The 26,147-nt window shown below is 33.5% G+C and overlaps 1 protein-coding gene across 2 annotated transcripts; it reads right to left on the bottom strand.

Annotated features, from left to right (window-relative positions):
* Positions 1-907: 907 nt before the first annotated feature.
* On the bottom strand, positions 908-11,467 carry LOC114191645 (ABC transporter D family member 2, chloroplastic). Of its 2 annotated transcripts, none has more exons than XM_028080953.1 (10): positions 10,978-11,467; positions 10,476-10,710; positions 9,901-9,968; positions 8,997-9,323; positions 8,705-8,869; positions 3,170-3,398; positions 2,462-2,700; positions 1,717-2,032; positions 1,303-1,571; positions 908-1,222 (listed from the first exon to the last, which is right to left on the bottom strand). In XM_028080953.1, exons 1-10 carry the CDS (start codon positions 11,209-11,211, stop codon positions 1,037-1,039), a joined length of 2,268 nt encoding a protein of 755 aa, XP_027936754.1. In that variant the 5' UTR covers positions 11,212-11,467; the 3' UTR covers positions 908-1,036. The 2 variants fall into 2 exon arrangements, with proteins under 2 accessions (XP_027936754.1, XP_027936760.1); XM_028080959.1 differs by having other exon boundaries at positions 9,901-9,963.
* Between the last annotated feature and the right edge of the window lie 14,680 nt (positions 11,468-26,147).

Raw genomic sequence — 26,147 nt, 5'->3', positions numbered from 1 at the left:
TAAATATCTTGATTGAGAAATATAAAATAAAAGTTGCACTTTTATTTATATATATATATATATATATATATATATTGAGTTTCATATCTTTGAATTTTTCTTCAATTAATATGACTTGTAATTTCAGTAACTAACTTTGTAGATATCTAGTACTATTGATAATCTTTAACTATTCAATATTTTAATCATTATGTTGATAATCTTCCCAAATCTTTAAGATTTTCACTTATTTACAAAAATATAATTCACACATTTATCTTTTCATCTTTATTAAATAAAACATAAAATATCAAATAAAATTAAAAAAAAAATAATAACAAACATAAAAATAAACTAAAATAAAAACATAATAATGTTAATTATCAATTACAATCATTATTTATAATATACTAAGGCCATGCTACAATATTGTTAGGTGTAACTTATTTTTGGAGTATATTTCTCTAACATGTTTCTGGAAACTACAATTCAGGAAATTTTTAACACATTCTGAATAATACATCTAAGAAAGTGTAAGAATTTCAAAACATCATTTCTTCTTTTGTAAAAAAACAATTAAGGAAGTGACGAAATTAACTGGCTTACATTGTCCTTATTTTCCTCTTTAAGCATATCTTCTATAAAAACCCTTATGGAAAGTAGTGCCCAACTTCCACTATTCCTTGCATCTTCAACCTCATGAGTTCAACATTATAACCTACCATTAAGAATTGAAAATTCAACTTCTTCAACCCCATAGAATGTGATATATAGCTTCCAAGGTTATTTCCACTCATGGCTTTCGTAGACGTCCAGGTCTAACCATACCCTCTTTAGAATAATGAAGTAATTGATGATCCTGTCTCTTCCTTGCTTGATTTCTCCAATTTACAGGTTCACCATATGGAGTTTTTGGTATATTGTTAACTAATCAGAATATAATCAATTATATTCATTAATAGAAATAGAATAGAATCTACATCTTAACATCATATACATCAAAACTATTGTTCAATGCAATTGAACCATGTTTTCTTGAGATGGCAAGCACTGAAGCTCATAGATTTGTAAATTTTAAGGAGGACTTGGGTGTAGTAGGTTCAATGCACCAATTTAGCTGTTCATTGTCAGAATCAAATGTGGATATGCGTAAGATCCTTTCGTGGTAATCATACAAGGATGACCGGTGGCCTATGCTGACATATGTTATGTTTGCTGCTCGAATCTTTTGGTACAAATGAACCTGCAAGCCAAAGCATAGCAGCAAAGTGAAGTTCAGCATAACATGAACATGGTAAAAGTGGTTAGTTCTTGCAACAATACCTCATTGGCTTCATCAAGTGCACTTGTAGATTCATCGAGTAAAGCCAATTGAGGCTTTGAAAGCAAAAGACGAGCAAATGCAAGGCGTTGCTGCTCTCCCAATGAAAGAACACTCGACCATTCATGTGTTGAATCTAAACTGAAACGACCCAATAAATATCCAAGCCGGACATCCTCCAACACCTTTATCAGCTCCTCTGTTGTTGGCTTCGTAGGCCTATCATTTGCATCCTCCGACTTTGCCATGTTTGTCAAGAAAGGAAGTGCATCTGTAGACAAATATTTAACACAATGAACAAAGCTTACACAATTTCCACCAACACTACTAATAACATCAGCATAAATTAGGAAGGACTTTTCTATTTAATTAGATTTTATAAATTATCTTTAGGGGTGGGAGGAAGAAATTCATACTTGTTTGCTTTGTACTATCTGACATAGGAACTACATCATTGGACCAAGTTGGATAAAGTAACTGCTGACGAAGAGTACCCAAAACCATATACGGTCTTTGTGGAAGGAAAAAGATTCCAGATTTTCTGCTTATGGATTTTCCATGTGCTACATATGTGTCATGAGCATTATTTGGAAAATTCACATCTGAACAGAGGGATTGCTCAGGATATCCTCCACCTTTAATATAGTATGTGATCTTTCCAGTTCCAGTTTTCCATAGACCAGCCATAGCTCTTAACAAAGAAGTCTTGCCACTTCCACTTGGTCCCATTACCTGTTAAATTGATTATGTTAAAAAGTGTACATTTGTATAGACCTATAGTCTAATTAACTTAACAATACAGTCTTAAAATCAACATGTTCGTGAGAGATGATGAACAAGACTAGCCTTATCTGATGTCTGTAAAAAAAGGAAGCAAGAAAAGGGATAATTCCCCCCTAGCCAGAGAGAGATTCTCTCTACCTTAAACTAGAAAATTAGGGGCCAAAACCCTCTCTAATCCCTCTTTTCCTTGTAACAAACTAGGCCAATAACATTTCTCCATAACTAACTCCTACCCCCTCTACTGTAACTTCCCACCAATACTCCTCAACTAGACTTTTAGGCACTTGGGCTTTCGAATCTAGACTTTAAAGGCCTTAATGGGCAGCTCAGGAACCGTTTGGCCAGAATTGCAATCAGAGGCGTCAGTGGATGTCTTACCAGTAAATTATCTTTTTCCTTGATTGTCAATGACAAGTCTGTAATAAGTGTAGATTCACTTGGTGTCTTCAGAATCAAATCTTCTACCTCTAGTAATGTGCCAAAATTTTCTGGTGGAGTGGAGCCATTAGATTCCAATGCAGATGAACTCCTAAAATCTTTGTATGTAATTTGTATGTCTTCCAACGTATCAGTAAGAGATTTGGAGCTGCTTCTGTCTAAAACATCATCGAATTCACCTGCATATGCAATTCAACATATATTAGTTGGTAGTGTTCATTACATGAAAAGGAACAAAGCTAGCCTGTAAACATAAATGAATAAAATAGAGCTTCAGATGCATAAACAAAACAACAGATGGAACAGATAATTACTTCAGAGAAAGCAGAGTATATCTACTAGCAAAATGAGCTGCAGAGCAAAAGAAGATGAGGGAGAGAAAGGAAAAATGAAGGGTGGAAAGTAACATAGATAAGGGCATTGGTTGATTCAAAAATAACATCTTTAATACATTGTAATACTTTTTTTCTCTTTCATGGGATTTTTTATTTGTGTTTATTCAAACATAACCATAAATTCTACAAAAATGGCCCTCCCTTTCTTCTGAAGAGTAAAACTTCATAGTTCATTCACTAATGCTCATATCCTTCATGATATTTGAATATACTAAATCGTAACAGGAAAGATAAGGGGGAAAGGATGCTGTACCTAAACGATTAATAACCGCAGAAAAAGCACTTATAGCTTGAAACTGATACACAATTAGAGAAAAGTCACCAAGGATATGATTAAAAGCAGAAACTGACTGATTGATGACACCAAACTCAATTTTTCCTGAGAAGTACATGGGGGCAACAACAGCAGCAGGAAGAACTTGAATAACATAGCGGTAACCATTGGTGAAGAACTCCAGATTTCTAGAAGCAATCAGCAATTCCTGCAAAGAAATAAAAGTAACGCCATTCATCATTTAGGTATGACAAGTTAGAGGATAAAACTGCATTGTGAAACTTTATAAAGCAAAACAACTGATGCTGTATCAACGTTAAGTTCGTATTTAATAGAGTTTCCTAATTTCCAAAATCTGGTCAGCTCACATGGCTGTATATCTTTGAAATGATTTTGTCAGCTACCTATATATTGAAGCCGGGATAATCCATAGGGATCTAGTTTTTCAATCAAGAAAAAAGAAAACATGTTGATACAGACCCAAATACAATTGGGTTTAAAGAGCCCATGATCCAAGAAGAGAATGGTAAGAATAGGTGGGGCAGGGTGTATGAGAGGAAACGGTCTAGGAAGAATGACGTGGCACACTAGGAAGAATAAGTTGGTTAGAAGAGAGAGAAGAAAGGGGAGAAGGGTATGGTCATTTTGGGGGAGGACCATTGTGGTTGCTTCTTAGGAGCTTGGCTCTGGGCAGTTGGATATTCCTATCCTTCTGTATTTTCTTGTTTTCAATTAAACTGGATCAGTGCATTCAGTTCTCAATTTCTGGTTTCTTTATCCTTGCAATTTAAATACTTATGAAGTGGTCCGACCTGCCGGATAATTCTTTTATCTGGAAACAATGCCACCGAAGAGAAACAATGCTCAGGGAGAACCAGCAACTGAGGAGCCGGGAGATGCGAGAGTAGAGCTTGTAGTAGGAGAAGTCACCAAGCTCAAAGCCGTAGTTGAGGAGCTTGTTGCACAATCATTGCAGAACCAAAATCAGATGGAAACGTTACGTAAGGAGGCCGCTGAAAATCAAATGAAGCTGCTCAATCTCATGTCAACATTTTCGAAGGAATTTGAGGAAAAAGGTGAAGACCAGGGATCAGTAACAAAAGGAAAGTCGAGTCTTGGAACAGTGAAGTCCAGTGGGAATCGAAGTTTGAGACAACTCGAAGGAGACGATTTGGAGGAATTTCGTCAATCGATGAAGAAAATTGAGTTACCATCGTTTTATGGGGAAGATCCAGCAGGGTGGATTGCTAGGGCTGAAATTTATTTCAACGTTCAAGAGACACGAGAAGCTGTTCGAGTGAGTCTTGCTCAACTTTGTATGGAAGCGGGTACGATACATTTTTTTCAATCTCTGTTAAATGAGTATGAAAATCTGTCATGGGAGGACTTGAAGAGAGAGTTATTGGAGAGGTATGGTGGAAGGGGAGAAGGAAGTGTTTATGATCAATTGACCTCGTTGAAGCAAACTGGGGTTATGGAGGATTACATTCGAAACTTCGAGTGCCTGATTGCTCAGGTGCCTAGTATGCAAGATGAGCAATACTTCTCGTACTTTACACATGGATTGAAGGACGAACTCCGGGCAAGGATGCGAAGTATACATGTTGCGAATCCTCTTTCCAGGGGACGAATGATGAATGTAGCTCGTGCTATTGACGTAGAAATCTATGGTAGGAGCAGGGGGTGGCAGGGAAGAGGTGAGACACGTGGAGAGGGAAAGACCCAACTTGGAACTCGACCCGTTTCTCATGTGTTGGGTAAAACCGGCCCATGGCAGAATAATGGAAGTTGGGGAGGAAAAGGGTCAAGCCCAAGTGCACAAAATGATGGGGGTGAGAACAGCAAAAATGGGCCCAAGGATAGAGGGGCTCGTCACCTTTCTTATCAGGAGTTGTTGGAAAGAAAGAAAAAGGGTTTATGTTTTAAGTGTGGAGGTTCATTTGGACTGCTCCATCAGTGTCCCGTTAAACAACTTCGGGTCATAATGATTGATGAGGAGATACGAGTCGAATGCGAAGAAAATGAAGAGAAGATAATAGAAGATACTGTAGATGACATTAACGATGTCGAAGGGGCATGTACTGCATTGAGTTTGTACTCTATGACGAAAGGGAAGGAGGAACAACCACGAACGATGAAGTTGCGAGGAAAGGTGGGTGAAATCCCAATGATGTTTCTAGTAGACAGTGGAGCAACCCACAACTTTATCTCATGGAAGTTGGTTGAAGCCTTGGGTTGGGAATGGGAAAGGACGCAACACATGAAAATTTTGATGGGAGACGGGCATAAATCTGAAACTCAAGGTGTATGTCGCGGAATGAGGGTGACATTCGATGAAGGGGAATTTGTACTTGATGCTTTTCTCTTCGATTTGGAGGACATGGATATGGTATTGGGTATGTCTTGGTTGACCACATTAGGGGAAACTACGGTGGATTGGAAAAGGCAGATTATGAGAGTCAAAACGGATCAAGGAGAGAGAGTGTTAAAAGGAGCACCTCGTGAAGATTCGTTGTTGGTGTCAATGTTTGGCTTGTTGGAGGAAAAAAGGGAAATAAAAAAGATGGGTTGAGCCAAGAACAGAGACGTGTGCTAAATGATATGTTGCAGAATTTTGCGGAGGTGTTTGATGAACCCAAGGGGCTGCCACCTGTACGTGCGAAGGAACATAGTATCAACCTTCAACCAGGGCAAGGTCCCATTAACGTGAGGCCGTACCGTTATGCCTATCACCAGAAAAATGAAATTGAGAAACAAGTGAGGGAATTAATGGAGGTGGGTCATGTGAGGCATAGCCAAAGTGCATATTCCAGCCCAGTTATTTTAGTAAAGAAGAAAAACAACAAGTGGCGCATGTGTGTGGATTATAGAGCACTAAATAAGGCCACGATACCGGACAAATTTCCTATTCCAGTGATAGAAGAGCTTTTGGATGAATTACATGGGGCCAAATTCTTCTCAAAATTGGATCTTCGTTCGGGCTACCATCAAGTGCGGATGAGAAAGGAGGATATCCCGAAAACAACATTTAGAACACACGAGGGGCATTACGAATATCTCGTAATGCCGTTTGGGCTTATGAATGCCCCTTCCACTTTCCAAGCACTTATGAATGAAGTATTCTGCAATTGGCTAAGGAAAGGAGTATTGGTGTTTTTTGATGATATACTCATATATAGTAAGGGCTGGGAAGAACATTTGCAATTGCTGGAAAAGGTGTTGAGTACGTTGAGGGCCAATAAGTTATTTGCGAACAAGGAAAAGTGCACGTTTGGGCAAGAAAGTATCGAATACTTGGGTCATATTATATCGATACAAGGAGTTGCGGTTGACCCAAATAAAGTGAGTAGTGTTATTGATTGGCCTATCCCTATGAATGTGAAGGGAGTCCGCGGGTTTTTGGGGCTTACGGGATATTACCGTAAATTCATTAAAGATTATGGTAAGGTAGCAAGGTCCCTCACGGAGTTGACAAAAAAGGATGGATTCAAGTGGAATGAAAAGGCCCAAGAAGCTTTTGAGGAGCTTAAAAGGAGGATTACTACAGCACCTGTGTTGCAATTACCAAACTTTAATGACGAATTTTTTTTGGAGTGTGATGCTTCTGGGACAGGAATTGGGGCTATCTTAATGCAGCACAAGAGACCTGTTGCTTACTACAGCAAAGCGTTGAGTCCCCATAACTTAACTAAGTCAGCATATGAACGAGAATTGATGGCGGTGGCACTTGCAGTACAGCATTGGAGACCTTACCTGTTGGGGCGGAAATTCACTGTGTTTTCTGATCAAAAAAGTCTCAAACAATTATTACAACAATGTATTACAACGGGAGGGCAGCAAAATTGGGTGGCAAAACTCTTGGGGTACAATTTTGAGATAGTTTATAAGCCGGGGAAAGAGAATCGAGGAGCTGATGCTTTGTCTCGTAGCAAAGATGAAATGGGGCTAAACAATATGATTTATTTCCCAGTATGGTTGGATTGGCAAGAGCTCAATACTGAAGTACATGCAGATAAAAGGTTGCAAAAAATAATTGAAGAAGTGCAGCAAGGATGTGGCGAGAAGTTCTGTGCGGGATTTGTTTATAAACAAGGAGTACTTTATTATAAAAATCGCCTAGTCATTTAGGAGAAATCTGTTTGGATTCCGAAATTTTTGGAAGAGTTTCATGCTACTCCTCAAAGTGGTCATTCAAGGTTCTATCGTACATACAGAAGAATAGCAGCAAATTTGTATTGGAAAGGAATGAAGAGAGACGTCCAACAGTATGTTCAAGCTTGTGACACGTGCCAAAGACAAAAATATATTACAGCAGCCCCTAGTGGTCTTTTGCAGCCATTACCAATTCCGGAGAGGGTCTGGGAAGACATTAGTATTGACTTCATCACGGGATTACCAAGATCAAAAGGGTTTGAAGCAATCTTGGTGGTTGTAGATCGATTGACAAAATACTGCCATTTTGTGCCTCTTAAACATCCTTATAGCGCGAAGACTCTTGCTGAAATTTTTGTGAAGGAGGTAGTGCGGCTACATGGAGTTCCGAATTCTATTGTGAGTGATTGAGACCCCTTATTTATGAGTGTATTTTGGAAAGAGTTTTTTAAAATGCAGGGAACCAAGCTGAAAATGAGCACAGCCTACCATCCTCAAACGGATGGACAAACGGAAGTAACCAATAGGTGTCTTGAAACGTATTTACGATGTTTCATCACTGATCAACCTAAGACTTGGGTGATTTGGATGCCTTGGGCTGAGTTTTGGTTCAACACAACTTCCCAAAGGGCTGGAGGATGACAGAGTCGAATTAATGATACCAGAGGCTATATTGGCGACTAGGAACAACACAAAAGGGGGGGAGACCAAAACACAAGTATTGGTACATTGGAAGGGGCAAGATGTTGAGGAGGCGACTTGGGAGGATACGATTACCATCCACAACCAATTTCCGGAATTCAGCCTTGAGGACAAGGCTCTATTTCAAGAAGAGGGTATTGATACAGACCCAAATACAATTGGGTTTAAAGAGCCCATGATCCAAGAAGAGAATGGTAAGAATAGATGGGGCAGGGTGTATGAGAGGAAACGGTCTAGGAAGAATGACGTGGCACACTAGGAAGAATAAGTTGGTTAGAAGAGAGAGAAGAAAGGGGAGAAGGGTATGGTCATTTTGGGGGAGGACCATTGTGGTTGCTTCTTAGGAGCTTGGCTCTGGGCAGTTGGATATTCCTATCCTTCTGTATTTTCTTGTTTTCAATTAAACTGGATCAGTGCATTCAGTTCTCAATTTCTGGTTTCTTTATCCTTGCAATTTAAATACTTATTACATGTAGAGAAGCATTCTTTACATTAAATGCTGATTATGTTATGTTCATTGTAAATATCAAACAATATACAAGTGAGAATATATGCAATATAACTCAAGAAATCCATTGGCCTGAACATGGATACTGATAGCACAATGTACAAAAATAGTTTTAAAGTAAAAATGGTAAATATAAAGAAGAAATATCTCACAGTCAGATTTTCGAAAGCGCTTTTAAAGCGCTGCAGAAGAAGTTGCATTTCACTTTCTTCACCACTATAAAATGCAATTGATTCAGCATTTTCCCGGACCCGTACAAGTCCATACCGAAAGTCTGCTTCCTTTTTTTCTTGCAAGAAATTTAAGTTCACCAGCCCCTGACATTATCACAATTTCTGGTTAGCAAAAAGGGAACTAACTTAAAGGCCATTCAGTTATTAGGGGATAGGTGGTAGCTTTCCCTGACAATTTAAACTATCACTAAAATATAGAAAAGATCATTACCCTTCCAAGGAAAACACTTATAGCTGTCCCACCAATTGAGTATACGAGAAGAACAACAAAAAGTGGAGGATAGATTCCAAACAAGATGTTACTGAATGAGATTAAGTCCACGGCAGCATTAAAGAGTGTCAAGGAGAAAGCAAGCGATGTCCCAGTGAAAGAACTTAGATCATCAACAATTCGCTGGTCTGGATTATCAATGATTGACTGTGACTGAATTTTATAGAAAGTCTGATTATTCAGATAGCGATCCATGTAATAGCTTGTCATCCAAGACCTCCATCTCAAAGAAAGAGTTTCTCGTGCATAATCTCTCAATACAAAAAACTGCAAGTAATGACGATTAAGGTGAGAAAAATGTGCAGAATATTGGAAAAAGGGGATGGCAAACAAAATACAGTACAGAAGACACGCATAAATCCTGTTCCAATTCACAAGAGAAACAGAAGGACATGGAATATTGGGGTAATTGCCGATTTAGTAAAACCTTATCAAATCAAATAATAGTCATTTATTTCCCTTACTTTATTTTTGCTCTTTATTTTAGCTAAAATATTCATGTCCTCTTTACAATGTCGAGAAATCCATTCATTTCAATAAAAGATATGACTCAGAAGAAATGACTCGGATTAAAAGAGGAGATTACTTTCAAAAGAATCAAAGAAGGAAAGTCACTTATATGTATTGTCCAAGTTCTCGTATGACAAATTAGAACATGAAAAGTGCAAATTTCAAAACCACATCTAGGCAAATCCATATACCATGTGATGCGAGAGTTAATTCGTTTATTCATTCTTGTTTCTTTCCATTTAAGAAAATGGATCCTACGACAGTATACATCAGTCTAAGAATTAAAGCAAAGTATAGCAGAGCTATACCTAAGAAAGTGCAGCATTGTGCTCACCGGGATTCCTCCAGCAAAGGCACCCAAGTAGTAAAGTAATTGCTTCGAGAATTGCTCTTGATCCTTGTCTTGCATTAATAAACATAAACACGTTTAGTTCCTTGTTGCCACTTCATACAACAGCAAACATATAACGAAACAAGAAACAGCAGAAAATCTCACATGCAAGCAAATACTACATGGTAAATGGAAGACAAACAAAGGTGGCTGTGCCCACACACATATATACACATTGCTAAATATTTGCTTTATGTATTTCACTTAATTGCATGAAACTTTAAATTTCTGTTTCAGTTCCCTCAATAATTTCATAATAGTTGGTTATTGACACTTTTACTTGAGCATCAGGAAGCATGTCAGTTACTACTTTTACTTGAGGAGCGCGTATCTCAGTTACTAATAATTATCTCTCAATTTGCTAGTCTTTTTGGTCTTTCAATAATTATAAATGTAAATGTTATTGATCAATAAAATATCATATTCCTTGCTTTCAGCTCAAAATATTCCAACGTATTATGTCGCCCCTTCTTCCCCATCTTATTTTTCTGCCATACTTCCAGCACACATAAACTTACTAGCAAGAGCATTGAAGAAGTCTCTCCCCAAGAAACTGAAGCCAACACTGATTCCAGTGGTAGCCAAAGTGAGAGCAAAAACACCAGCAAGCTGCAACCTTGCTGGCACTTTGTCATCTGAAGTCCAGTAAGGAGCTGCCACCTTCCAGAACCTTCTGAAAAGTGTCTGCAGATCAGGACTGTCACCCTGTGCAGCAACGACACCATCACTCTCTTTTTCCACTTGCTTGTATTCCTGCACTTCAACACAAATTTCAAACTTTTAAACACTATTCATCGACCAAACCGTTTACAAATTCAAAAGAAGAGATGTAAAGGTATCACATTCTTTCTAATCCAATCTCTATCTACTAATGGTTAAAATATATTGAAAATTACAGTATCACCATGGAGACCCATTTAACATTTTCTAATTTCCAATAAACTTCAATCAATGATCAAGAATACAATCAAAACGGTGTTTTGTTTATCCAAAGAAAAAGCAACAACAACACAAGTATACCTTATCAGGATCAGGTGGCAATGGAGCCTGTGCGGATGCGGAAGAAGAAGAGGCACACTTGCCCCAATTCCTCCTAATGTAGGGCCCCCCTCTGCAAATGGGCAATGGAGAAAATGGGGTATATGCACCAAAACCAACATGAAGTTGAACATTATGACTTGATAATGGAAGATTGGACTTATACGAAGAGGAAAAGGTGAAAAGAGGGCATGCTTGTTGAATCAGCAAGATCATTTTTTTCCTCGATGGGTATTCTTAATTTGGCCCAAAGCTATTATATCCGCATAATCAATGCTTGGTCCCCATGTTTAATCTTGAAATTGGGCATGTATGGCTTCTGAGAATGAAGTAGTTTTCGATTTGTCGTGTTGGAATGTCACAGTGAGTAGGATTTTGTTCTCTTCGTTACGATGGTGAAGAGAAAAATTTGGAGCCGCATAGATTATTATCCGTTTTCTTGTGATGCACATGTTGCCACGCACTGAAGCAGAAATGGGGTAGCTATGGAACCAGAGAGAAGAATTAGCAGGCAAATTAATTAAAGGTATAAATATACATTTGGTACTCAAACTTTTTTCGAAAAGTTTAATGTGATACCCGAATTTTAGGAATGTTCAATTTGGTACCTCAATTTTCTAAAGAGGTTCAATTTGGTCTTCTCCATTAAGTTAGAGTTAACACCGTGTCCGTACAGGACACGTGTCAAGCTATGAAATTTTTATATGTTCCTACAATTCCTTTCCCTCAAAGGTTGAAAAAGAAAGATCAGGAGAAACAATTTCCAAGATTTCTCGATGTCTTTAAGAAGCTCCACATTAATATCCCATTTGCTAAAGCATTGGAGAAAATGCCAAGTTATGCGAAATTTATGAATGACTTGTTGTCTAGAAAAAGGAAGCTTGAAGAAGATGAAACCATAATGCTCACAGAGGAGTGCAGTGCAATAATTCAAAAAAATTACCTCCTAAGTCGAAGGATTCAGGAAGCTTTGTCATTCTAGTGAGATTGGAAATATAATGGTGAGCAAGGCATTGTGTGATCTTGGAGCAAGCATCAATTTGATGCCTTTATCCATTTTTAAAAGTTTGGTATTGGAGAAGTGGGGCCTACTATGATAACTCTCCAATTGGCAGACCATTTAGTGACTTATCGTTATGGAGTAGTGGAGGACGTCTTGGTAAAGGTTGATAAACTTATCTTCCCAATTGATTTTGTGGTCCTAGACAAGGAAGAAGATACTAAAGTCCCAATTATATTGGGAAGATTATTCTTAGCCACGGGAATAACATTGATAGATGTACAACAAGGTAAGTTGATATTAAAAGTAGCTAATGACAAAGTCACCTTCTCCTTAAATGAAGTAGTAAAGCACAAAATGGGCAAGGAAGATTGTTTTCGGGCTGAAATAATTGAGTCTCCTGTGTTAGAGGAAATTTATAATCATGTGAGGAAACATCCACTAGAGCAAACTTTGTTATCCGGAATGCAAGCAAAGGAGTTGAGTGAAGAAGTGAGTGATGAAGAGGTGGTATAGTGTGTACATCAACTAGAAGTTCTCAAGCCATTATTCAGTTCTACAAGAAGAATAGTATATCTAAACAAGAGTGAAGGTTCAGGAGAGACATCCAAGGATGCAAAGCCATGATTAATCCCTTAGATTCTTTTAATGCCAGAGTTTGACATGAAAATATGAGATAAGCAATGGAAGCAACATTTGATAACTGATCACCTTCATGATTGAAGTTTGATAAGGATAACCAGAATGTTCAACCTATTTAAGAGGTGTTTCTAGATGAGAAGTTGTTGTTAGCAAAAATGATGTCACTACTACCTCTTTGAAAGCTAAATATTTTGATGGATACTCAAGCAAAAATACTACAAGATTAAGAAACGCTCAAGATAAAGATATAGAGTATTTAGGGTGTCAAGTCACTCTGGATAAAGAGGAAACATAAGACGAATTATCAGCCAAATCATCTCTCCTCACAAGTGAAATCATTTTTTCACGCACATAATCAAGTAAGGTTAAAACATAATTAAATTATGTTTCTACAGTTTTTCAAAAATAACAATATCTTTTGAATTGAAATTGTTTTTTTAAATCAAGTATTTTCTGACTATATCTTCTCCTAAAAATCATCTTTTCTGCAGAGAATAAAAATTGATTTTTGAATTTATTTAATTTTATTTGAATTAATTAAATTATGTTTCTACAGTTTTTCAAAAATAAAAATATCTTTTGAATTGAAACCTATTTTTGAAATCAAGTATTCTCTAACTATATCTTCTCCTAAAAATAATCTTTTCTGTAGAGAATAAAAATTGATTTTTGAATTTAATTGATTTGATTTTTGAATGAATTGAATTATTTTTTAAGAAAACTCAAGTAAAACTCTTTAAATAACCCAATTTGAAAACACAACACATTACTATTGAGTGGAAGCATGAAAATATTGATTAAGTTTTCGCCTCTATTATTCAAGTTGGTAACGAGAATTCACTTTTGAAAGGACTTGACTGCTGAGCATTCTATCTTTATACTCCTACTTTCTAGGTGATAGTGTTCCATTTTTTCAATTGTAATTTTCATCATTTGTTTTGTACAGAGGAGGTGTTTCATCCCTTGTGTGATTCAAGGGAGGTGTTGTCATATCGTGAAAGGGCTCAAGATAGGTGTTTATCAATCTTTAGAATTTTTCTTTTGCATGTATCACTAGGTCAATGTGGTTGTAATTGAAATACTCTAAAGATAGTGAATTGGGATTGTCATTCTCACATTGAGGTGACTGGGAACTGGACGTAGGGTTGGCTATACCCAAACCAGTATAAATTACTGCGTGAATTTCTTCTTTCCTTTATCTTTTTTTTACGCTTCCGGTAACACACTTAATTAATAATATAAAAAATGATATTTTCTTAAGTATAGACATCAAGACAATTTTTTTTTAAAGTATCAATTCAACCCCCTTTCTTGATGCCATTTGTCTAACAGTTGTTAGTCATTAATACTTTGTCATGGTTTGCAGACTTTGCCAATTTTAAAACAACAACCTCATCACTTCACAAGCAAAGCTACTTTCAACGTTGGCAACAATGCACCGCTTCCACCACCAGTAATTTTTTGAGTTATATCCCTTCTATTCTTAGTTATTTTGTTTATGTTGAGGACAACATAAAAATTTAAGCTTATGAGGGTCAATTGCATGTCATTTTGTTGTTGCATTTGCATAGCATACACATCATCTTGACTCAAGTCTAAGTTTACACTAGTACAGTAAAGAGATATTACATTGAGTTTTTTAGGCATATTACAACGGTTTTATAACCTCTGTTGTATGAGGTGATGTAGAAAGTAGAGAATGTATTACATCGGTTGTTAAAACAATGTAATATCAAAATATATTACCTTGGTTTAAATGTAACCACTTTAATATGAAAAGAAAAATTAAGTTGGGAGATCAAGATATTACATCGGTTAACCGATGTAATAAAAGGAGTATATTACATGGTTTCATCCTTAACCGATGTAATAGGGCGTCATTTTTTTAAAAGTAGAATATGTTTTTAGGCCTATAACCAATAACCTGCAAAAAGACCAGATTCCACATTCTAGATTCCAGTCAATTCAAATTGTTCTATTTTAAGGTATAGTCAATTACCAAAGCATATCAAAACTATTATGCTATAACTGTTAAGGCTACAAAAAGCCTAAAACATATAAATAAAACATTCATAACTGCTATGAAAACTAATTTTTCCACCTCATAAAGTATCTTGCCCATTCCTTGTGAATTTCTTCAAGTTTATCTTTTTCCAATGGTTCGTCACCCTAAAAATCCTGAAATATGGAATATATATAAATTATGCTATAGTATATCATAAGAAGCAAAGTTAAACAATAGTAACTGAAGAAACTCTTACATCGGCCCATGAATCAACAATATTAGCACGAGCAATGGTCCATATCCAATACATAATGTAGTATCCACACTCAAAGCTTCCATGTTACTTATTGTAACATCTTGACTGAATATTACTAGTTTAAATAAAATAAAACTATAAGTAATAATAAATCTGTAATTATTAAAATCTCTTTCCCAAAAACGTGGAAAATTTAAAACTTTATTATTACAAGTTCCAAAGTGTAACATCCTTCATAAAGGAAATACAAGAAAATCATGCTTAATTAAAATAATCCCTACGATTGCCCTCATTCTGGCTCTGTGCATCACTAGGTTCACCTAAAACATCATTTTCTCCCTTGTAACAAGTTACATGATCATCGCCAAACACAAGCAAATAGGGTGACGTCAATATAATTGAACACACACACAAAATTATAAAAACACTCACCCAAAGCAAAATCATTTATTCTATAACCTCCCCTGAGAATCATTCTTTATTCACTCACAATCATGGCCAACCACTATGCTCATCCATCTTCTACATACTTTGATAATGACTTTAAGATAACACTTGCTGCCACGAGCCACTACTCGTGATTCCATTGCTACGAGCCATAACTCGTAGATCATACGTGTAGAAATATCATGTTACGAACCACCATCCACAATGCCAAGTGGAGTTCCCCAATGTCTTACTTACATACATGTACTTCACACATCCTCTGCCAATTAACTCATATTATGCATGAAAAATCACCCAACAGACCACCAAGAACACGAATCACAAAAACATAAGCAAATACACCATTGTTCTGATGTGTCGCCTCGCGGCAGTTCAAGCGCTGCCAGGCGGTGCATACAATTTTGGGTTCTACCCAGATTTTCCTGCACCATTTTGAACCCTAAAACCCCCAATTACCAGTTTTAGTACACATTTTGACATAATTTGAAGGTTTAACATCATACAAAGGCATTGCTTGTTCAATTTAAGATTATTTTCATGAACCATATCATAAATCATAATCAATAATCACATGTATTCACCCCCTAATTTCAATAAGAACCCTAACCCCAAATTCATGCAAGATTCATATCATCATCATCATAAAGAAATTACTTGCAGATATCCAATCACATAAAATTTCACTCGAGCATACATCAAGGCTTCATCCAAACAACATCAACACCACAGAAAACTTAAAAAGACAGCCAATATGAAAAACCAGTTCGCTTCGCCTAGCAGGCAGCACCCAGCTGCCAGGCGGTTTATTTGGAAAAAAACCCAGAAAATGGATTTTGAGCATGCGTCGCCTGGTAGGCAACATCCTGCCGCTAGGCGGTTTCTGGAAATTTTACAGAAACACGAACATTTTAAGCAAAAATTGATGTAATTCAAGGACCCCAGGCCTACATACATTACAAAATTATTTATCAAAAATAAAGAACGTAAGAGGCAGCTCCCATAACATGGTATTCCTTGCTTCCACTTGCAAAACTTAGCTAGCCTTTTTGATCTCCAAAGCCTTCTTTGTTCTTCCATAGTTTAGCCCTTCCCTTCACTCACTACAGCATTGTAATTTCTCTGAAATTTCTCTCCACACACTATGCTTCAATGACAGCCTCAATAACACTCTCTCTCACCCTTAATGGAGCTCTTAACTATGCTTTAATTTGACTTAATGGTAGCAAAACTAAAATTCCATTAAAGTGGGTTTAAGAAGTATTTAATGACCATTCAATCATGATTTTCCAGCCCTCCTAGCTGTCTCCCAAATAGCTAGGGATAGTTATTTTGCATGGGCCAAGGTTCAAACACACAACCATGAAATCTCAAAGCAATTGCACAATCAATTCAACAAATTCATGTTTCGTGATAATTTCTAAAATTCTAGGATTATAATATCACCCATCATGCTCAAATATATTATCAAATAACACAAAAATAAAAATAACACATAAATGGCATACATAGGACTTGAACCCAAGTCCTCTCAACATGTTTAAATACTCTTAACCACTTACGCTAATACTTTTTCACATCATGTAAGTTAGCCTTAAATGCCTTAAAGGCTCGGACTACCCACATTTATTAATTAATTAATTATTTAATTAATTAAATTTCTCGGGTCTTACAATTTAAGCCAAGAGTTGGGAGGGGTTGAATTGACTACACTTATTCAACGTTTCAAACTCTTTTCTATACAATATACAATCATTTGGACATGCAAGTATTTTCTGGTACTTCATACCCATCGGATATAGTTTCTTCTTGGTCTCATAGTGATGGGTCGACAACGTATTACTCTATGGAGAATTTGATGCAACAATTCAAGCTATTAAGTGAAACTTCTATCAGTCCACCCATTTCTTGCCTTGATGTTAAATATTCTTAATATTGTGGACAAATGTGTGAATCTTGTACAACTGGGATATATAGATTTTTCTGAATCATCTTTCAATGAATCATACATGTGTGCGCCTTTAAAATTTTCTTCTCCAATATCATCAATCATATCCTCCATGTGATCTTTAAAATATACATTTGACTCTTGAGATTGCGGTATGGTTGAGAGATTTAGAACTTCACCATGCTAGGTCCACGATCTATAACTCTCTAAGAAATTTTCATAAATAAGGTTCTTATATCAACTCAATTGGTATTTGTCTCCCATTCAAACAATTAACACAGGAAAAGTAATATTTTCCATTCACGGGTGTTGCATTTCGCTGAGCAACTTCAAGAAACTCTTCAACGCCATTCTCATACACATCAGTGATTCGACTAGCATGCACCCAACTTCGATCCATTACTACATAACATAAAAACTTCATTTATGCTTGCATTCAATATTCCTCAACTGTCCAAATGAATAGTTGAAGTTTATAAGTAACAATTTTCTTTATGACTTTCTTTAATTTTAAAATCATTAAAGATGAAAGTAGGATTCAATTTTTACATTTAATCTTAAATTTGAAATTAAGGTGCAAACCAACTATAACATTGAATCTTAAATCTCAAATTATTGTCGAGGGTCAAACACCCTCAGACTTAACCAACACGTTCAACATATAACAGGTAATGCAAAAAAATAAAACAAAAATATAATCTTAATTACATACTCAAATAAAATTACATTTAATTCCAAAAGATCCAAAGTATTCAAACTAAAGAAAATTGAAAAAACTAATTTTTAGAAGTTTGAAAACTTTTTGCTTCACCTTGGAGACCACCAATAGAGGTAGAGATTAGCCCACAATAACCCAAGGGAGGGGAGACAACAACAAATGGAATGGGCACAAGAGGCGGCAAGCAGTAGCAGCAGAAAGAAATTTGTGAACCCCCATGGAGACCAACAATGCAGGTATAGGAACCCTAAACAGAGAACCCACAAACTCAAAGGAGGACAATGAAACCAAGTGGCAAATGGTGGCATCGAAATGGAACGGCTAACGGTGGCACTACGCTTTTTTGAAACAAATAATTCGTAACGGTGTGTGGTGGTGGGGCAGCGAAATGAACTTCTTGGCGCTATGGCAATGGTGTGGCATCACGACGGTGTGGCAAAATGACGAAACGACCACAACCCAGACCCTAATAGCGGCGCAACAAGAGCTTCGAATGGAGACAAACAGCTTCGCGAGGGCTTCGAATGGAGGAAGAACAACGAATAACTTTGATGGAGGAAGAAGAAAACAAAAATGATGGCTTTAAAAAAAAAAAGAGAAGGAAAAGGAAAAGGAAAATGAAGCGTGAAAGAGGAAGATGAGAATGAAGGAAGTTGCGCACCTGGAAGATTAAAGGTTACACTACATTGGTTCCCCGTGTTAACCGATGTAGTATAGTGTTAAATGTAATTTCTTTATGTATTTTTTTTTCAAAAAAAATGGTGTATTGCAAAGGTTAGACGCGGAACCGATGTATTATATTTGTCAATAATTACAAAACTGCCACCACGCACCTTACTACATCATTTTTGTGTGTAAATGATATGATATCCTGTTGTAGAATCACTTTTTATACTAATGTTATTCAATGATTTTTTTGAAGCACATTGGGTATAATTGTTGGGAAACTTCACACACTACATAAAAAGTCTTAACGCTTGACACTTAAGGAAGAAGATTTTTGAGTGATAGACTTAAAAGGTTCTTTTTAGGTTTCTAAGGTGACACTCGTTGCATTGGTTACTGGAGAAATGTCTGTCAATTTCACATTAAAAACTAAAATAAAAAAGAGAGAATAATAGTAATAATTAGAATAAGTGAAATGGACATTCCTTTGAGACTGTGTGTTTTTGGGAAAAGATGCACTCCTTTGAGATCGGGTGTGGCAAGTGCAAAGCATTTGAGTGGAAGACCCATGCTTAGTTGGTAGGTAAGTGTCTTCTAGGCTGGAAACCTAAGAAGAAATATTTTATTAAGAAAAATTAAAGTTCAAAGATTATCTTCCTTAATGTCTCGTGCCTTACATCATTTACTCAATTTCACTTAGGGACCCAACAAATATAGAATGTGTGCTTCTAGAATATCATTGGTTGAATTTGAATTTGAGATTAGATGATAAATCATCATTCTGTATGCATTTAGCATTCTATTTTTATTAATTTTTCTTTGCTTGTTACACAAAGAAGCATAGGGTATTGGTTCAACAAGTGATCCACCAAAAACATGAAAAAAAAACAAAAACGTCACAATGAATATCAAGCATCGAGCTAAAAGACGTTAAACAAGCACTTGCTGGGAGGCAAGCCAATATATTTAGTAAATTTTTCCTTTAAAATATATTTTTCAACATCACTTGTTGGTCGAATCCTCTCGCTCAAAAACCTTATGGTCACGCATTTTCATTCACTAGGCAAGTTTGCTCGCCCAACGAACATTTGGCCTTATTTTTCACTCGTTAGGCGAGTCTGCTCACCTAGCGAACACATTGATGCTCACTCAATGAACTTTTTTAGTTTGTGCCTGAACATGCTTAATTATTAAATTCTCTATGAACTTGTTCTAATCATGTCCTCAAAATATATGCATTGAATGATTGGATGGTCAGTTGAGTTAGAATATGTTGAAGCAATGATTTTCTTGTCTCATAATTGTGCATATAGTTGAGATAACTTGTGGCATACATTGATTGTGAGATAGTTTGAAATGTTTATATTTAGTTAATCATTGATTAGTGTGAGTGTATGACCAGATTTTTGGATATTTGAGTATGGAAACATTTGGGTGTTGAAAGCATATGATTGTTGTGAGCTTGAGAATAGAGAGTTGTAAGGAAAACAGTTAATGTCATGAAATTGATTTTTGCCTGATTCTTGTTAATATAATCACATAATTGGTTAAAAATGATAAAGGCATTTGTTTGATATGTTTAAGCTACTTAGCCAAATAGACAACCTTGATATATGTTAATTATCTGTTGTTACCCTTTTTAAGCGTAATTATTTCATTCTTATACCTTTAGCCTTCAAAGAAAATATACTTGTCCCACACCTTAGCCAAAGAGAATAGGTACATGTTGAGTAAAATAAAGGTATGAGATCATATCAATTTGGGGTAAGGTATAAACACCCTACTAGGATATGGGGTTGAATAACTTTGGGGTAGGCTTTTTGTAAGAAGAAAAATGTGTTATGATAAGTATATGAAAATTTTTGAGAAAATTATTTTGTAGAGAATAGCAGGTTACCATGAATTATTTACACTAGTTGTTCTCTTCGACTCGATGGTGCTTTTGAATTCCTGAAGAATCACATTTCTTCTAGCCAAGCCTCATTACAACCTTTGAAAGACCTTGATCTAACCAAATGTATGCAATGTGTAAATTAGGGATGGGCAAAAGTTGATGAAGTGGTTTTATAACATGTTAATTATGAATGATCATTTATAAACACTTGTGTGCAGAGTGAAACACTAATTTTTATGTGTGTTTTGATTCAATAGTTGTTGACATTCTTCTTATAATTTATTTGATATTTCTACTAATCTACAAAATATTAAATATGTAAACCAAATACTTATATTTTCTAATTTTATTAAATAAAACCTAAAATATCTAAAAGATAATAATAAAATAACAATAAAAGATAAATAAAATAAGATAATGGAAATTGTCAAAATACCTCAAACTTTAAACTTTTTCACGTCCTCGTGAAATCTTAAAACTATAAAGTAAGAAAACTCAGGTCAACCCATCAGAAAATCTTAAGAACAAATGACTTCTTAATCAATCCTAATCATGCAACATAAGATAATTTCACTTATGTCTTCTTAACTCCAGTAAAAGATCAAGTACAAAGTTGCAGACCCAGTCTAATTCAAGCCACTCGCCCAACGAAGGTTCTTCTGCCAAGCGAGTTGTTTGTAACTCATATAGCGAGTGAAGTCGCCTAGTGAGCTATGAGTTTCAAAAAATCTATAAATAAAAGGCTTGGTATAGGTCAAAATCAACAACCCTTCTCGAAAATAAACACCCTTTTTGGGGTCGAGAGGGAAACATAATTCTTTTGGGGAGAAGGACATTTGACCTAAAAGGATAGAATGTAAAGGTGTATTCATATTTAATGTTAAGGAGTAGCTAACTCCCTTATCCATGGGGTTGGTGTAATTTATTCTTAACTCTTTGTGAATTTTTCTATTCAATATAATTCTTTTTTAACACTCTTGTGTTCTATTCTTGTTTTAACTACATAATCTAAGTTGATTGCATGTGGGAGTACTTGTTGATTGAAAGATGGTTTGGGAAACCTAATTAGGATAGAGCAACTAACAAATTTAACATGCTAGACATAAATGTGGAACATTTAGTCATTCATAACATAAAAAAGTTAATCATTAATGCGAACTTATAATCAAAATTGTTAGACATAGGGTTTTTATTATTCAAGTTTAGACTGGTCGGTAAGACATTACAACTTGTTACAAAAGGTGTGAATGCTAAAGAAAGAATTAGAAGTACATTGTTTGTTGTTTTTGCTTTGAATTGAATCATGAAACCCAATCCTAGTGAAGCTTTTATCATATATTGTTGCACACCATATGTTTGATAAAAATACAAAAAGAGTTTTAATTTTGTTTTTGTGAAATTTGTTGTCTAATTGAGTTATGAATTGCAAGAGTTGTTAAGTATTGCACAAGTCTCTGGGGAAATGATACTTAGACTTTCTACTTTATTACTTGTGTGATTTGGTACATCTGTCAATCCCATAGCAGACCCAATATGAATTGTTTAAGAAGATGCCAAAAAATTCTTCAAAATTACTCAAACTATACAATGTAGGAGACTTAAAGTTTTTTCTTGGTTTATAAATCGTAAAATCCCAACAAGGTATGTATGTGTGTCAAATGAAGTATATTCTTCAACTCTTATTGATGGTGACCTTCTTCTGACCCATCTTCTTATGGAAGATTGATAGGTAGACTTATATAAATATTTGTATTTCCAGACCTGACATTTGTTTAGGGTTATAATTAGTTTAAAATTAGAATGAGAATTTCAAGGATAAAGGCTAATTTTAAATTTTAGATCAATGATGTTAGTTTTTATCCTTAAAATTTTCGTTCTAATTTCAAACTAATTATAACCTTAAACTAAAAATATTTAATAAAAATGTGAATTTTAACAAAAACATCATAATAACTTTATATAAAAATTAAATTTGATCTCAATTTTGAGAGGGACAAAATTGCTCAATTTTGAAAGGGACAAAATTGCTCAATTTTGAAAGGGACAAAATTGCTCAATTTTAAACAAAATTGAGACTAAATTGAACAAAAATAAAAAATATAGGGACTAAATCTATTACATTTATCACATCTATCACATATTAAGAAAAGAAGATACTACCAAAATTACTACATTACCCATTTTCTTTTATTGACATGTGTCATAAGAATTAGTTTTTTCGTCATTTAAAACTCTGATACAAAAAGATCCGGGATCAAATCCTACAAAAGTCAATTTATTTTTATCTTTTCATTTATTTATGATTTCAACTATAATATTAATTATAAGTAACTTTAATATTTTTATAAGTATTAGTATTTCTATTTATATTTAAAATATGATAATTAAGAGGATAAAATTGAAAAAACAAAAAAGGACACCAAAGATATTTATCATTATCTTTATATTAATAATATTATTAGTATTTTTAATGGTTAAATAAATATAATAAAAATTATATTATTATTTTAAAAAGAGTTTTAATAAAAAACGTAAGTCATATACTATTATAATAATTTCGTAAATATAAATTTTATTTATTATATTTAAAATTGAATCTACAACTTCATTACTTTAATAATAACATTTACAACCATATAACCTAATTCTTATGACATTTATTATTTTATTTTTATATTATTATTATCATCTCTAATTATAATTATAATTATAATTATAATTATAATTATAATAATAATAATAATTATTATTATTATTATTATTATTATTATTATTAACTATAATAATTATTATCATTATTATTATCAACTATAATTATTATGATCATTATTACTACCAACTATAAGTATTATTATCATTATTATTAACTATAATTATTTCTAATATTATATTACTATTACTATTACTATTATTATTATTATTATTATTATTATTATTATTATTATTATTTTGTTTTTCATTTATCTTTACATTTGAACAACTATTTCAATTCAAAAAAATAGTTACTAAAATTAGTAAAATAATAAAACTGAAAAATATTTTTTATTATAAATAATTATTTAAGTTAAAAATATAATAATTAAGAGGATAAACTTGAAAAAGCGAAGAAGGACACAAAAGATTTTATGTCTGTATATATATGTAGTTGTATTATTATTATTATTATTATTATTATTATTATTATTATTATTATTATTATTATCACTATGCGATATTATTGTTGTTGTTGTTATTATTATTATTATTATTATTATTATTATTATTATTATTATTATTATTATTATTATTATTATTACTAGCGTAAACATAGGCGCTATCGCGCCTGTGTGTATGCATTTTTTAAATATGTGTGATATTATATTAGTAGGTGATAATATTGTAATGTTATTAAGTTAATATATAAATTAAAATTATATTTATTAAAAATAAAGTGAAATATATCAGAACAGATAAAAGAATAACCATTGATAAATAAAGAAGAAGAGAAGAAACAAACATATGATTTTATAAAAAGCTTGTAAAGGTAATGATCAATTTTAAAAAATTTAAAAAATTATTATATTTAAAGGGTAAAATTGGTATTTTGAAATGTGGACACAAAAAGAAGAATCTCCTTTATATATTGTTATAGATTATTATTGTTATAGTTAGGCACACATTTACATTTATTTACTACAAAATCAAATCTCAATTTCTTGCACTTTTTTGTTTATTTTGTTGTTCATTTTATCTATATACTAGTTTTAAACTTGTGCCTACGCACGAGTTGATATTTTTTTGTGTTTTTTTAACGGAAGTAGATATAATTAAGAAGAATTTAAAGATAGAGAAAATAAATAATAAACTTTTTAAATTTATAATTAAGTATCGAATAAAATTTTCACAAAAAATATTTATCCACTTAGAAAGTTAATATGTGTGTAAAAATGTAAATAATAGACTTTATAAAAATATAAATGACAAAGTATGTGCAAAAAATACATAGTAAATTCTTTAAAAATACATAAAGGATAAACTATGCATAGATATGTAAAGTAGACCGACTAAAACTACAATTTAGTGCATGAAAAGATTGGTCTAATGTGTATTGATAAACTCATTTTATTTGTGTATCAACAAACTTATTTAATATGTTTTATTAGACTCGTCTAGTCAGTATATGGGCACATTTATCCAATGTTTATTGTTAGACTTATTTAATCAATGTATGGACAAACTTGTCTTATGTGTATTGCAAGACTTCTATAATTAGAGCACAAATATAATTGTCTAACATGTATGGATAAACTCGTATAATATATATTGGTAGACTTATTTAATCATGTTATGAATAAACTCGTCTAATTAGTATTGAGTAATTACTGTTTTGTTTAATAATTTTTTTCTAATATTAAAAATAACTATGAATTTTTGTTATTTCTATTTAAGTATATCAATTTGATTGCTCATTTTCACATATATATTTCTAAATATATTTATTATTATTATAATTTTAATTAAAGTATTAAATATAATTGACACGGTTTAAGAACTAAAATGATAAGTTATTTAAAAGAAAAAGTGTGAAAAAATATTGTTTATAATAATATTAAATAAAAAAATAAATGGATAAACGAGTAAATATATTATTTTTTGAAATAATATTATTTAAAAAAATAAAAGTAAAAGTTAACTATATTTTTCTAAAAAACAAATTGGGTAAAATAGGAAATATATTATTTTTTTGAAATAATATTATGTTAAATAATGAAGTTAAAAATAAAATATTTTCTTAAAAAAACTAAAGTAAAAATAAATGGATTAAAGTCTAAATTAACTCTTTAGGGACAAAATGATCAAATGTGTACATTATTTGACCATGTAATTAGTGAATGATCAAACTGGTCTAATGTATATTAATAAACTCGTGTAATCTACATATGGACACATTTGCCTAATATATATTGTTAGGCTCATTTAATCAATATATAGACAAACTCGTCTAATAAGTGTATAGACAAAGTTATCTAATTTATATGAGTAGACTCATCCAATCAATGTGTATGAAATGACTCATTTAATATTTTTTGGTATACTTACCTAATTAGTGTATAAACAAACTTGTCTATTATATATTGTAAGACTCGTCGGATAATCCGTGTACGAATATACTCATCTAATGGGTGTTTTGTGTATTTCTAGACTTATCTAACCAATGTATGAACGCATTTGGATTCTTTGCTGATTTCTTTTTATGTAGTTTCTCTATTGTGCCTTCAAAGTACACTAATGGCCATTGATTTTACAATTTTAAAATATATTACAAAGATTTTTAAAATATCAATATATTGTATTTTTAATGCTCTACATGGGACAACACCAAAAAACTCAATAAAAAACCTAGACTCTATGAACTAACTCATTTATTTTGCTTTGTTATATCTCTAATCAGTGTATGAACAAACTCTTCAATGCCTATTGCTAAACTCATATATTTAGTGTAAGGACAAACTTGTCTAATATGTATCGAAAAACTCGTCTAATCAGTGAATAAAAAAAGTCATCTATTTGTGTTAATGGACTCGTCTAAATTATGTATG

The sequence above is a fragment of the Vigna unguiculata genome, chromosome 1 (assembly GCF_004118075.2).
Source record: "Vigna unguiculata cultivar IT97K-499-35 chromosome 1, ASM411807v1, whole genome shotgun sequence".
NCBI lineage: Eukaryota > Viridiplantae > Streptophyta > Magnoliopsida > Fabales > Fabaceae > Vigna > Vigna unguiculata.
This window is presented reverse-complemented; position numbering and strand designations above follow the sequence as displayed.

What these genes read in the sequence shown, in the direction of transcription:
- LOC114191645 (XM_028080953.1), bottom strand. Translation starts at nt 11,211, where the DNA reads ATGATCTTGCTGATTCAACAAGCATGCCCTCTTTTCACCTTTTCCTCT. An exon ending in GCGCTTTCGAAAATCTGACT is followed by an intron (nt 3,399 to 8,704) that starts GTGAGATATTTC and finishes ATTTCTTTGCAG; the next exon opens with GAATTGCTGATTGCTTCTAG. An exon ending in TGCGGTTATTAATCGTTTAG is followed by an intron (nt 2,701 to 3,169) that starts GTACAGCATCCT and finishes TTGCATATGCAG; the next exon opens with GTGAATTCGATGATGTTTTA.